Source organism: Rattus norvegicus, chromosome 14 (assembly GCF_021556685.1).
Source record: "Rattus norvegicus strain SHRSP/BbbUtx chromosome 14, alternate assembly SHRSP_T2T, whole genome shotgun sequence".
Lineage (NCBI taxonomy): Eukaryota > Metazoa > Chordata > Mammalia > Rodentia > Muridae > Rattus > Rattus norvegicus.
In genome coordinates, this window is record NC_141547.1 from 16,589,343 (window position 1) to 16,604,800 (window position 15,458).

The window sequence follows — 15,458 nt, forward strand, 5'->3', positions numbered from 1 at the left end:
ATTCTGCCTAATGTATTGCCGCAGGGTCTATATAGGTACAGCTTTTTAAAGTGATACCAATAAATCTATTCCACAGGGATTATATAAAACTTATATAATTAATATTTGTAAGATGCCTTAAGATCTTGGCAAGAAAATCGGTGCTGAAAACCAAAGCTAGTTTATAACTTTCTCTTTAACTCAGCAGCCAGCTGTAAGACGGCTTCTAAACCCAGCAATAAGCAAAAACATTGCCAGCATTAGAAACAGACGATTTCTTTTAGAAAGGAAGGGTCAGAAAGGTCCACTATGATGGATCAAAGAAGCCATGGAAATGCCATCAGTCGGTCAGAGGCGCAAAACCATACACAGTTAATGGGCACAAAATCAGAATCAAAATAGCTCACTGGAGTGCACAGACCCCGGATCCTAATGAATGCAGTTGTGAACCAAGAAAGCTGCTGTTAAATCTCCATGTTTCCCCCACAGACTTTTACCAAAATGGTACTGGTCAGCTAAGGCCCCATGAAACAAGGGTCAAACTGAAGGTCATCCTACTACAGGCCCATCCCATAGGTGGTCGGAAGATAAAAGGACCAAGGAAAGGTGCCAAAAAATTACAGCACTCCCTGGTGAACTTGAGCATTACACAGGCTATATTTAGAATCACTATTTATTTGAAATTCAAATATAACTGGACAACCTCAGGTTTTATTTACTAAACGTGGCAGCACGGGGCAAAGGAAAAACCAAGCCAGAGCGCTTTCCGCCTCGTGAAAGCATCGGTGGACAGAACCCTACTCGTCTCTACCTCAGCTAATGGGTCTTATTACTTAGAAAAATGACAAAGCTTTCAAGGTCTGTAAACAACGTTAAAAAGATATAAAGGAAAGAAATGGGGTGTGCTGGACTAAAAGATTATTATGAATTTTTAAAGGTACCCATGCCAGGAAAGGGTTACACCGGTTCCTGTCATTTAAATAATTTAAGATGTTTTAAATGGCATACACACGGCTTTGTCATTACTCTGCTTGTATGTTAACCGGCAGCGGATAACCTATTAACCCCACGTTTCCATTGAGAAGGCAACTACAGGTGGTGGCAGACCCGAGCCGCCCACTTATGAGAGCTGGCGTTGTCTTCTGCAGGAAATATTAACTTTTTCTCTTGGTGTCTCAAGAACGAGGCAAATAGTTGTCTCCTAAACGCTGATTTAGAGACCGTTCCTTTTAAAGAAGGTACCTGTTCTAATGGCTCTCATGAGAATCTTTCATTCGCCACGGGTTTCCCTGAGATGATAATAATGTGTCTTTTAAAATGCCACTCTCCAAGTTCTTGTAGGTGCCATGCTCCCCTCCCTCACCCCTGAGTGAAAATTAGTGTTTCAGGAAGATGCCTCAGACTGTAGGACTACTTGACCAGTATTCTCTTCATAAAAACACAAGCACAATTAGACCAGGCCCAGGACCGAGGTTCCATTAGAGACCTGGTCATTATCAAGGACTCTGGGTTCCGGAGAAAGTCACCCATAGTCATCAGATAAAATGACCCATTTAATGGGAATTATCCCCAAATGTGTTGCTTGGGGAAATCTGACCTTTAAGATTTAGCTGACTTGGACTTTCTAAATACACCATTTGCAAAAGCCCTTGCTGAGGACTTTATCTTACTTTAATTGTAACTGAACCTTCCCCTCCGTCCCCAACACACTCCCCACCTCCCCACCACTGTGCCATGTCTGAACTAAGGCTTTCTTAACCTTTTAAATTAGGCATTGAGCGGCTCAGCTGACTGTCTTCCTAATTTGCATACCGAGTTTGCCGGAACAGGCAGCCTTGGCGTGTTAGTTGCAGTCTGTGATCGGCATAGTTCAAGGGCTAACTCATCAGCTCTGCACTCGGAGAGGGGGCCTGTATACTCAGTGCTGAAGATGGCGATCTTTATTAAGCTTAATAGAAGCGAGGGCGAACGTTTCTGAGCATTTCCCGTGTCCTCAGTGCCGTAGATGTATAGGTACGTTCTGCAGTTAACATTTGCCCCAACCTTGTGAGCTCATCCCCTCTCCTAATTTTAAACATAAGGAAGTGTAAGGCAGCTAAGGACTTGCCCTGAACTGAGGTAGGTTCTCTAAATATTCAGGCCGCAGAGGCTACCTGCTTCCCATGAATCTCTGCTTTCATGAATGCTCCAGAGAACGATATAAAGGGCTTGTGATTTTCAGGTCCCTTTTGATAAAAAAGGAAGACGCCACGTCTTTCACTGTGACCGGATTTCAGGTGAAAGGAAAGCAAGCAGCTCTCCCTGTTACTCCACTAAACCTTCCTGGGAGAGGAGGTTGCTTTCAGTGTATTTGTGACACAGCTGCTGGACTGACCCACGTGAGGACTTGTGCGTGCAAAGGGGGGTGTCTGACACTATTTATCCAGAGAAGAGAGCTGATGGGTCCAGAAAACACACACGCCACACACACACACACACACACACACACACACACACACACACCATACTTACACACATACCACACACACCACACTCACACACACCACACTCACACACACACACCACACACACACCACACTCACACACACACACCACACACACACATACACACCACACACACATATACACCACACACACATACACAACACACACACAGCACACAACACACACACCACAACACACACACAACACACACATACACACACCACACATACCACACACACACACACCACACACACATACACCAGACACATACACACACACCACATATCACACACACATATACACACCACACACACACATACATACCACACACACACAACACATACACACACACCACATACATACACACCACATACCACACACACATACAGAACACACACACATACACACACATACATACACACTACATACCACACACACATACAGAACACACACACATGCACACACACACCACATATATACAAAACACATCACACACACACACCACATATATACAACACACATCACACACACACACACCACATATATACAACACATACACACCACACACACACATACACACCACACACACATATACACCACACACACATACACAACACACACACAGCACACAACACACACACCACAACACACACACAACACACACATACACACACCACACATACCACACACACACACCACACACACATACACCAGACACATACACACACACCACATATCACACACACATATACACACCACACACACACATACATACCACACACACACACAACACATACACACACCACATACATACACACCACATACCACACACACATACAGAACACACACACATACACACACATACATACACACTACATACCACACACACATACAGAACACACACACATGCACACACACACCACATATATACAAAACACATCACACACACACACCACATATATACAACACACATCACACACACACACACCACATATATACAACACATACACACCACACACACACCACACACATACACACACATATGCAACACATACACACCACACACACACCACACACATACACACACACATATGCAACACATACACACCACACACACACCACACACACCACACACATACCACACACACACACTACATATATACAACATACATCACACACACACCACATATATACAACACACAACACACATATACATCACACACATACACAATACACACACATACACAACACACACACACATACACAACACACACACCACAACACACACCACAACACATACACACACATACACAGCACACACACACCACACCACACACACATATACATACCACACACACATACACACACCACATATATACAACACATACACACCACACACACACCACACACACCACACCACACACACACCATGCCACACACCCACATACACACCACACATGCCACACACCACACATACACACCCCACATATATACAACACATACACACCACACACACACACCACACACACACACATATGCAACACATACACACCACACACACCACACACACATACGCCATGCCACACACCCACATACACACCACACATGCCACACACCATACACACACACATACACACCACATATATATAACACATACACACCACACACACCACACCACACACACACACACAGACACATACTACACCACACACATACACACACACCAGAGAGAGAGAGAGAGAGAGAGAGAGAGAGAGAGAGAGAGAGAGAGAGAGCAAACTATAACTCTAGCTCTCTTGGTCTTGCTTACCAGAGGACCAAAGAATGTTTCGGGGTGCCTAGGAATGGGGTGTACTGATATCTTCCTGACCCAGGGTTGGGGTGAGCAGAGCAGACCCAGACCCAGAGCAGAAGAACTCAGATCCTTGGCTTCTCATATATATGGACTGTTCATTCTTACATAACGAATTTCTTCTTTTTTTAAGTGTGTAAAAAAGACCATTTGAACGCATCATACACCTCATATATTTAAGCGTTTTGTTGTTGTTGTTGTTGTTGTTGTTTTTTAGTGGGTGGGGCCACCAAACTCCAAGGGGGCAGCCATGACAGTGGAGTGAGCAAAAGCAAAGGCAGAGAGGAGGAGTGTTTTAGGGCAGAATACTACTCACTCAGTGGTCTCTGTCCTTCCTCCCTGCATAGTTCTTTAGCCAAAGCTGGGAGACTCAGGACTGGGCTTTAAGTCCCATGAGGTACTCCTATATATCCCAGCTAAGGTAGTTTAGGGACAGGTGTTGAGCTGCCTCCTGTCAAGACTGCTGACAATGCACACATATCTTTCAATGCCCATTGTGTACACTGGGTGACACTATACATACAACAAGGATTTGTTAAGCTAAAAGTTAAAGCCTCGTTATAACACTGTCTCTGGCCCAATCAGTTACCAGTTTAAGGAGTTTGCTCAACTTTTTCTGAATCCTCTAATGCTGGAGAGAAAATACAATGGGGGTGGGGTGGGGGAAGCCATCCTCTGGTGAATAGCTTGCCACGAAAACTCCAAAACAAGCTGCCTGAACATACCTGCCATTATCCAGAGCCTTCTAGAGAAATGTCAATCTGAAAATCCTTTACTTTGGAATGCAGAGAACTCTCATGAGGCGTTTATGATAATTTTTACATTATTTTCCGGCCTATTTATGGTGAGCAATTTTATTAACAAACTGTCCATGGAAAGATTCATTCGAATCCACAGACTCCAGAGAAAGCTGCCCTCAGCCTCTTGGCTCCCTGTATGGGACAACAATGTGCATAAATAAGTAAGGGAAAGAGGCAATGAGTCTTCCTTGGCCCCAGGAGCCTGCGGCCCTGATGGCTCTGATCCTACTTAGAAGCCTGGAGGGCATGGAGCTGGGGCCGCTGAACCAGTCTCTGAAACAGCAGCCACCTGGCTCTGGGGGAGGGGGGGGAAGGGGAGGGGAAGGAGAGAGGGAAGGGAGGGGGGAGGGAGGGGAAGGGGGGAAGGGGAGGTGAAGGGAGGGGGAGGGGGAAGGGAAGAGATTGGGCAATACTTTTCTCTCAGCAGAAGGCAGCTGAACAGTAAGACTAGAAAATCAACCAATCAAACATGCATCAATCAACCAATCAATCCATCCATCCACCATCCATCGGTAAATCATGTCATTCGAGCTTCTTCTTAGGATTAATCTGTTTTTGTTTTTAATTTGCCGACTGCCAGAGATGTTCAAAAACATAAAGCAAATAATAAATAAATAAATGAATGAATAAATAAATAAATGAATAAATAAATGGATAAAGGTGAAAAATCAATTTAGCAAACTAAATCTATCCATTAGCCCACTGCAGGTTTTCTATGCTTCCGGAATGGGTTCCCTTCCGCATCCGTTTGTAAACATCTATTCTTTGAGGACCAGGGAACTACCTTTGGAAGCAATCCAGCTGGGAAGGTTATTACACTTTCATATCTAAGGGCTTCTCTCTCAAGAGGGCTACGCCACGGAAGCCGAATGTTCCAGAAAGATCCGCAGGCAGGTCTCTAGACCTTGCAGATCCTGGAGCAGAAAGGCTCTCCCAGACATTAGCATATAGAGAAAACACCACGCTATTGGCTCAAGCTGGGAAACTTTCCCTGAAACTGTATTATCCTTTGAGAGCCGCAGGAAGCTTCTAGCTTCTTTTCAAGGAGTTGTGACTTTTCTTGGGTGGGGGTGGGGAGGCGCATTTACAGGAACCCAAGCAATTCAAGAAGGGAAACACATAAACTAAAGCTCGAATCTCCAATAGGCTTGTACTAGGAGGTTTCGAGCCATTCTCAGAAAAACAGACCCGACTGCTCTCTTGGGTTACTCTCCCCAGTCCACCCTCCGGAACCCGTGTCTTGTCCAGTATCCATAGTCCTTGGGCTACACTTTTCCTAGACAAAGACCTAGGTACCCAATTCCAGATGGTGGTGACTGGTTTCTTTCATCTTTGCAGTCCGCGGCTTGGGTTGACTGCCCAAGGTCGCGACTGCTAGTCGTCCCCAGACCATCAAAAGTCGGAGTGTGATGGATAGATAGACCCGGATGGGGCAGAAGGGGGTGTGTATCCTACTTTTACCCAAGTTAGTAGTTTCATACAGAGGGCCACAGTTTTGGAAGGCTCTTGGGCACAGTAGACCTGCGGTCGCCAACCAATGATCGAAAGCCTGACCCTAACCTGGACCGCTGCCCCCGAGACTGTTTGTGCCGCATCATCCCCGAACCTAAGTAAAAGAGACACCCGAGTTCCAGAGACCTCTAAGTCCTGGAGCGCTAACCAGCCGGGTTGAGCGCACTCGATGTTGAAGTCCTCCTAGCAGCAGCTTTATCGGGCCCCTGCCGAGTCTCTGTATCCCACGTCAGGACAAACCTCTGGCAAGAAGTGATGTCTGGGGCTGTGGCAGGTGCGCCCCGAAACCCCATCAAACAAGAGAAACCGCAAAGAGCTGGTGTCTCCACGCGGGGTTCAGTGAGCTAACGCGCCAGCTAGCCGGCCACCTGTTTCACACAGAATGAATTTGTGGGGGCCCCAGGCTGCTACAGCAAAGACCCAGTTGTCCCTTCCCTCCAGGACCGCCCAAACCGCTCATCTCAAATCTAAGCGCGCACACCCCTGTAGACCCACCAGGCTCCGGTGGTGACTTATTTCCTGGTGTCGCCCGTCTTCCCACCAGCCGGAGCCTGGAGCCTGGGGCTGCCTCCCCCACCCCGCTCTTCCGAGGACCGCGCCAAGTACCTGCGGCGAAGATGCAGAGGGTGATGAGCGCCTTGCAGACCATGTTACTCGGTACCGAGCTGGATGCGACTAGGGAAGAGTTTCCTGAGACTGACCAAGTGCTCCGGGGCACCGGCAGCTCCTCTTCCACCCGGTGGGCTACGGGAGGAGCAGGGACGTACTGAAGCCCCGCACGATCAGTCCAGGAAGCTTCGGTGTCTGGCGGCGCAAGGCGAAGTGGAGGTGGCGCGGAGAGTCAGCTGTGTGCCCTGCGGCGCCAGGCGCACTTCTGCTCCATCCCAGCTGCCGGAGCCCTGGACCCGCCTGCGCGGTCGCCAAACCCCTCCCACCCGGCCCTCCTGCCAGGACTGAGCCACCCCCTGGCCTTCTCTCTCCCGGCGCCCAGGTCCCAGGAGTCCCGGGCCAGAGCGGCCTCTGCTGGACAGTGGGCGCTAGGCGAGCTTTCAGTGGATTCAGCCACAGCTTAGGGAGTTTGGCACTGTTCTGGAAGCAATGTGTGAATGGGTCCCTACCCTCAGGAATCCAACTCAGTTTCACTTATGAAAATAAGTGAACCTAGAGGTCTCCTCGGAGAATCAACACATTTCTTTCCAAGTATGGGATGAAGACCCTTCCTTTATTCCCTTCCTTTATTCAAACAGTCGTCTGTGTACATTAACCGCTCACCACACTTCCTGGTGTCTAGTCAACTGCACATCCAGAAGAAATACCACTATCAGGTGATATGATCGCCAGATACCTGAACCGGCTGTCTGACTAGTTACTATACTAAAGTTCCTTCTACTAACCTGGAAACCGTATGATTATTATTATATTATATAACCTTATTATTTCACAGGTAAGAAATCAAAGGCATCAGCAATTAAGGAATATGCTATGTTCATATAGCATATAACGTAAGAATGGCTTATACACCAAGCCTATAATAACAATGTAATAATAATATGTTGTTATATAATAATACTAATAAACTAATAGCAAATAACACTTATTTCTGAGAAATGGCAAGAGGCTATGTGTTGGACAATGTACATTCACATACTACCCAAGTCATTTACTTCCCATAACAAGTATCAAGCATTCCAAGCAAGTACCCTGCATCCTCATTTTCTGAGTAGGAAACGTGTAAGTGCTTGCCCAGGCCTTGTAGTTAGGAAAGGGTAATCAGATGCTTTCCCGGACTCATTCTCCATGTTGAATACCTCTCCAAAGATCAGGGCTTCTCCAAAGTGGGGTCAAACGGACCTTTCATTTCGTTATCTTCTCACTCCCTGAACCTTAGACATGCGTAGTCCTCATACCAGCTGCATGCCACACCCTTCAGCTTGGTGCAGTCTGAGGCTGGTGGCCCCTGGTCACTAACTAGAGCTGACAGTTGTAAGAGGAAAAGGACCCTTCCTAAGGCATTGAAACCCTTGATGTGGTCAACAGCTCTGCAGAACTGTTTTCCTGTAGTATGTTGTGTCGTCTTCCTCAGGTAAGGGGACCCGCTCTTTCTCAGCCAGGGTTCATCACTTTAGCCGCAGCCAGGTCAGTTCTATACCTCGCCTCACCGGCACCACTCCCAGATGTTGGCAGCACTTCGGCAATAGACAACACTGGGTTCATAATTGTCCTTGGTCTCTGCGCATGTACTGATTCCTGTCGGGATATGAAGTAAACGATACTGCAAGCAAGAGCTGCGCCTCCTTTCCTTCTTCCCTGGCCAGAAACCCTGACAGATGCAAAGTCTTAAACACGTTCCCCGAAGCCTTCTGACCTCAAGTCCCTCCGCCATCTAGCTAACCTGTGTGATTATGAAGCATTTTGACATTTGGGCTTTGCTTGTCACGGAGTCTGCAACCACACATGGATCGAGCCAGGCAGTGGGACTCTTTAAAGGCACTGACTGGTGCCTTTCTCTTTATACAGACTGATTTAAGTTAGTGACTCTAGGCAGATCTAAAGGTTTTTGAAGATTACATTACAGAAAAATTTACCCATTTGAAATTCAACAAAACTTCTATCTAGTGTGCAAAACGTGTGCCCTCTAACCTTGCTAGGAAGGTGCGTTGGAGATCCCCACATGCTAACCAGCTAAGATTGCCAAGGATTTTCACTGTATTTGGAATTGAGCTGAAGGCATTTCTTTTATTGAAATCGTTCCTTTCAGTTGCTGATTAGAACCTAAATTGATCAAATCAAAACACGTTTACTGCTCACTAGACCTTAAGGGTGCCTGTGGAAACAGATTGTCTGTAACATCCAGGGTAGGCTAAGTTGTACTCCTGAAGCCAGTAGGTCATAAGACCAAGGCAGTAGCAGATAATTTATTATCCAAGTTTTCTGCAGCCCCAGGTTACTACTTAGTGCCAGGCTTGTCAGGGACCCTGTGTTATACCAGTATATGGAGATCAGCTCACATAATTAATAACATGGGGGGGAAGGGAAGGGTAAAGATTAGGTACACCATTTAAACCTTCTAAGAAGTGACACAGCGACACTGTATTAGTTTGTCTATAGCAGGGCTCAGAACTCTTTATTTATTTATATTTTTTTGGCCCGAGAAAATTGTATGCGGCCCCACATATATGATACATAAAGTAAATCAAACATTTACTAATCATAATCCACGAATACATTTATTAAAAACAATTCTCTGCTTAAATATAGTTTTGCTGTTGGCTAGATACAAAAGCAAGGTGGCACAGAAATGGTATAGACCTGTGTAGGCTTGGATTTTCCAAAACCTAATTTAATTATGGTTCTTTAACACTTCAGCCTCCCTTCCAGCCCACCACCCACCAGAGGTGGGGAAAAAGGAAGGTTAATAGGAAACAGAGGTTGTAGATCTGTTTACAAGTAGTTCTTTGAGGCGATCCCAATCTGTATTGTCAGTAGTCCGGTCTACTAGTAAAACACCAAACTGAATCAGCAGTAGCAGTTCTCATTCAGAAGAAACTGTGAGACTTCGCCAACCGGCAGGAGTCCACAGCAGCAACAAGAGGCAGAGGCATACCACCAGAAATTCGTTGGTGTAGTTCTCTCTACAAAGTCACGACAAGTGAAGGTCATCCAAGAAAGCAAGGTGAACCAATATAAGAGTATTGTCAGCAAAGACCAGCCACGGGTTGCAAGAGCATCGTTTACTGTCTGTTGGGTTATACTTATACTCTTTCCAAACATCACGTGCTCTCACAAGCATCTGCAAAACATCACATGCTCGTTCACCAGGCAGCTTCCAGAAAAAAACATCAAGTGTCTTTTCTCAGCAAAACACCTTCTCGTGTGTCTGCTTCAGCAAGACATCTTCTCATAAGACAGCTTCCAGACATGACACAACTGAGTCTCCAACGAAGCCAGAAATTCCCACTTCAGATGTGTTTGTTTAGTTTTCTGTAAAGAATTTAACCATCACTGAACATTGGCTCCTGCTGGTTACAGAGCATCCCTAGTATTTCTGAGAGGACCAGTATCTTTTAATTCACTTACTGCTTGTTCTCTGTTCTCTGACAGTTTCATGCATGCACACAATGGATTTTAGTTCTTTTCACCTCCATTTCCCTGATTCGCTACTCCTTTTCCCTCTGAAACCCTTCTTTCAAAGGTGAAAACATCCTTTGTATAAACGCATAACACAAAATGGCAGCCGTGTGTGTCAGGGCATTTGAAACATTGTTGGAGATTCTGTCCAAATTCCAAGCCAAAATTCATTTAATGATATTTTTAATTATCCAGCGGCTTAAAGTGCAAATAAAAATCAAACATTTGAATACAATACAGCCAAAGAGATACAATTTTCTCCTTGTGACTTGAGAAACTAACAGTAGGGCAGTATTGGAAATCTTTGTTTTCTGTAATTAAACCATTATGTTTCTGTAAGAGGAGGCCACTGTGCTTATCGTAAGAAAACTAAAATTCCTGATGTACAGTAATCTTGGGTATGGGCTGAGGTGTTTCAGGCAGTGTAGGCTGGCATTAGGTGGTGTGATGGTATACCCAATGCTAAATGCACATGCTATGTGCTCATAACCAAGGTTTCGATGATGTCTCTAGATACAACACAGCCCAGGTCTATCAGAAACACCTTAGGTCCATTTTTTGGCTTTGAATTAATTACGTCTCCAAATATTTTTACACCCCATATCTGGTTACATGTCTATATGCAGTTTCTTCCAGCAAGTCAATGGCCAAGTCCAACTTCAAAAAAGTAAGGAAAGTTAATCTACTCATGTAACAAGACAGAGATGAGAAAGTCTAATGGGGAGGCGTTGTGATATGTGTCACAGTTATTACCTCTGACAATAGCAGGCTTCTGCTTGTATGATGATGAATTAAAAGACATGCAATAATAAAGGTTTTTATGTTAAGCGTTACAGATACTATCTAGCATTTATTGACAACTGCTGTGTGTTAGAAAAATTTCTATGTTATGTGTGTGCTCATGTGCACACACACACACACACACACACACACACACGCACACACAATTGTTTGTACTTTATGAAGTAGGTATTATAGGAGACCAGGATATGCCTCCCCCACAAAATATACCTCTTTGGCATAATAATTGCCTGGAGAATTAGGTTGAAGCAGGAGAAGTTCTGAGAATAAAATAGAAGTTACTCTCCTATAGAAGGGAATTTATAAAGGAAGCATCCATCTGTAAGGGTGTTTCTGTCTTGGTACTAGGAGAGGTAAGGATGACTAAATTACCAGACACATTGATCATGGGTTAAGTCTGTGTAACAAACCTCACACAGCTTTCCAAGCTTTTGCTGGTTACCTCTCCAACAACCATTAACATTATTAGCTCTTCCTGTTATTATCATGTTTATTATTGTCAGCGTTGACTCAGTTAATGATGGCTGTTGAGACTGAACTCAAGCCTGTTTGAGAGTCAGTCACTCCGTGAGCATCTCCCATGTGCAGGTTGAAAGTTTTTTTCTGTTGTTAATCTGCCTTTCCTATGAGGGACTCTAAGCTAAGACCTTTTATATGAGAAAGTCAAAATTGCTTTTCCTCTCCTATGATACTACTATCCTGAATTTGAAAACAAGTAATTAGGATACTTGGAGTTGAAAGAAACTAAAGGATGCTAAGATATACAGTAGCAGGGAACATGTCCTCCTCGGTGGGGTGAGGGATGAAACGTACATAGAACTGTTTACGCCTTTTTATGGAGAGCTGGTCTCTTCAGAGACTTCTCTTGACCCTTTTATAATGTTCCTGAGGGATAAAATCTGAGAAAAATATGCCCTTTACTGACTTCATTCCTTTTTTGATCATTGTTAAAATAAATTTTTAGTGTTATGGACTTACAACGTTTTACAAAAACATTGCCCTTGACTGACTTAGTTTCTGACATCCTAAATGTATTGTACTTCATGGACAATGTTAGGGGAAATATGGCAGACCTTGTAGAAATATTATTTCTGGACCTATATTCTTATGGTTGAGGAAAGAGAATAATCTGGGCTCTAGAACTGCGTGAGGTGGTTTAAAAGTGACTAGAGGTGAGGTCCTTGCTTTCTACCTGAGTAAACAAGGACCTCATTCCCTTGGCACCTGTAGGATTTTATATTAATGTTCTAAGGTTGCTATAATAATACACTGTACATTGACAGTCTTAAGAAGCAGAACGTTTTATTCTCTCTTGCTCTTTCCTTCCCTCCTTCCCTTCTTTTCCTTTCTCTTTCTTCCTTCCTTCCTTTCTTCCTTTCTTTCTTTCTTTCTTTCTTTCTTTCTTCCTCTTTTTTCTCCCTTCTTTCTTTTTTCCTTTATTTCGTTAATTCTTTCTTTCATATTTCCCCCCAGTGTTGTAAGGTAACCCTACCACAGAACACACAGGCACTCTGAAAGCCAAATCGCAAGTCTATATTTCTGGCTGCATGGAGAACTTGCCTAAATCATTCGACCTGGACCCTGACCATTCTTTTCCTTACACGCACAAACCCACATCCTGGTTGACACACGTTGTTCAGCAAGAACAGTTAGGGGAAAGTGAAACTACAGAAGCCAAAGAGCAAGCTTGGCAGTTAGGGACTTCCCCAAATCCTGGAACTATGGACTAGGTGTTTGACAGATTAAGTCTCTGTTTTCATTCTGGCAGGTAATGGGGTCAATGCGCTGGGCTCTATGGTTAAAATGGTGCCTCCAACATGGCGTCAGCTATGCTAAGGTCTTGAAGCCTGTTATACCAGTGCTGGAACACTGAAGATTGAACCTGGGGCCTCAGGTATCCTAGACAATTGCTCTACCACTAAGCTACATCCACACCCTCTTTTTACTTTCTATTTTTTTCTATTTTAAGGCAGGGTCTTGCTAAGTTGCTCTGGCTGGTCTTAAACTTCTCTGTAGTCCACTTAAATTTGTTATCCTTCTGCTTTAGCCTTTCAAGTAGCTGTGCGTATAGACCGCATACTTAGTTTTCAAAGTTCTGGTGTTTGGGTGCTCCAGGGTTGATTCATGATTGGTTTTCTCCCCCCTGGTTTGGCAATGCCTGCCTTCTGGATACATTCTCAAATGATTGCTTTTTTATTTTTAATCTGTGGTGCACATTCATACATTTTATTCCATTACCAGGGCACCAGTTCTATAAGATTGGGGCACCACCATTGAGATATAATTTATTTTTAATCACCTCCTTCAAAATGCTACCTTCAAGTATACGAAGGCACCTTGGAAGCCAGAGCTTCATCATATGAATCTGAAATTTGTGTGTAGCACTGAGTTCATAAATCCCATCTTCTGGCTCCAAAAATTTTATTTTTCTCTCACATGCACAATCCATTTTAGCCCACTCTCAACAGATCCAGGATTCTTAACCCATTGTAGCACCAGCTCTCCATCAAAGCTGTCATTTAAGTCAGGTATGGATGAGACTCAACATATGAATCATTCTGAGTCCAATTCCTCTCTTACAGAGAAACCAACAGTTATGCGCGTCCAGAATACAGTGTGGGGAAGCCTTGTGGGAGTTTCTTCTCAACCTCATCCCAAGGGCAGAACAGATAATATCCACGAAAGGCTTGACACAATGTAAGGAGCAATAAATGTCTAGAGAAGATACTTTGGAGTGTATTTGACAACATTTGGGGTGCCGCTGGATGGAGAGAACATATTTCTGCCCGCTGCAGCTCTTATCGACACACACAGTAGTGTGCCGGGCTTTGGGAGGAGTGTTTGCTGCTGCTGCTGCAACTGAGCGGTGTGGAAAGCTTTGTCCCTTCCCACCATCACCCCTCTTCCAAGGCGGGAATGCAGCCACCTCAGGACATGGCTGTATTCACTCACCGAGAGCTGAAGCACAGACACTCTCTGGGAGCTGAAGCACAGACACGTTTCTTTTCGGTCTGTATCACTTGTCACTGTAGCTTTGCCTTTCTCTTTTGAACTCTGATTCGTTGACGTTTAATATCGGCGACAGAAACAAATTAAAGGCGATCACACAAACTGTGTAGAAGTGTGAACGCGCGGAAGCGAGCTGAAAAGGAATGCTTGACCTGGGCAGTCTTCTCAGAGAGTAGGAGGAAGCATGATTGTTTTCCTGATTTGAGGAGCAGCATTTGAAGCTGCATGAGCTCTCTGAGGACAATAAACCACGTGTCAGTAATTTTTAATTAAGGATTTAAACTCTTTAAATATCTCAAGAAGGAAGAAACTGCCTTCTTGGCCGCTGCACACACAATGGAGTCGCGTATTCGAACTAGTTAAAATGTGATTGAGTTAACACCTCTAGACTCATGCGTGCTGGCCAATAAAAACAGAACACTTGCCACAAGCACAACTTAAACTTTCTGAGCCACTTTGTTTAATATCGTCCCCCCCTCCTCTCTACACCGCTCTCTTAAGTCACTTCTCCTGCCTGTCCTTGTGAAGAGGTGGGCATGTCTGATTCATTCTGACAAATCTTTCTCTGGATTGTTACTTCGTCTGGCCCTCAGTTGGACATCACTTTTAAACGCGGCAGCTCCCTTCTACCAACTAACCTTGCCTACCTACATTGTTAGGGATTAAAGCCGTGTACTAGGGGCCTGTCTGTATTCCAGCCAGAGGGGTTAAGGTAGGTGGTGAGTCTGCATTCCAGCCAGATCACACAGACCGTGGTCTTGGGATGTGATCCTTTCCCAGAGCAGCCATGTTGCTGGGTTAAGATTTCTCTCCAGTAGTAAAATCATAACAAACGTCATTGCAGTGCTCAGACAAATTCGACTCATTACTTCTCAAAGCTACTCGCTGCATAG

The 15,458-nt window shown here is 44.6% G+C and overlaps 1 protein-coding gene across 1 annotated transcript in view; it reads right to left on the bottom strand.

Annotated features, from left to right (window-relative positions):
• Parm1 (prostate androgen-regulated mucin-like protein 1) overlaps nucleotides 1-7,503 on the bottom strand; it is a 108,807-nt gene extending 101,304 nt beyond the window's left edge. Inside the window, 1 exon segment of the mRNA NM_173114.2 lies at nucleotides 7,234-7,503. Within this exon segment, the coding sequence (NP_775137.2) occupies nucleotides 7,234-7,276 (43 nt within the window). The 5' untranslated portion in view covers nucleotides 7,277-7,503.
• Nucleotides 7,504-15,458: the final 7,955 nt, after the last annotated feature.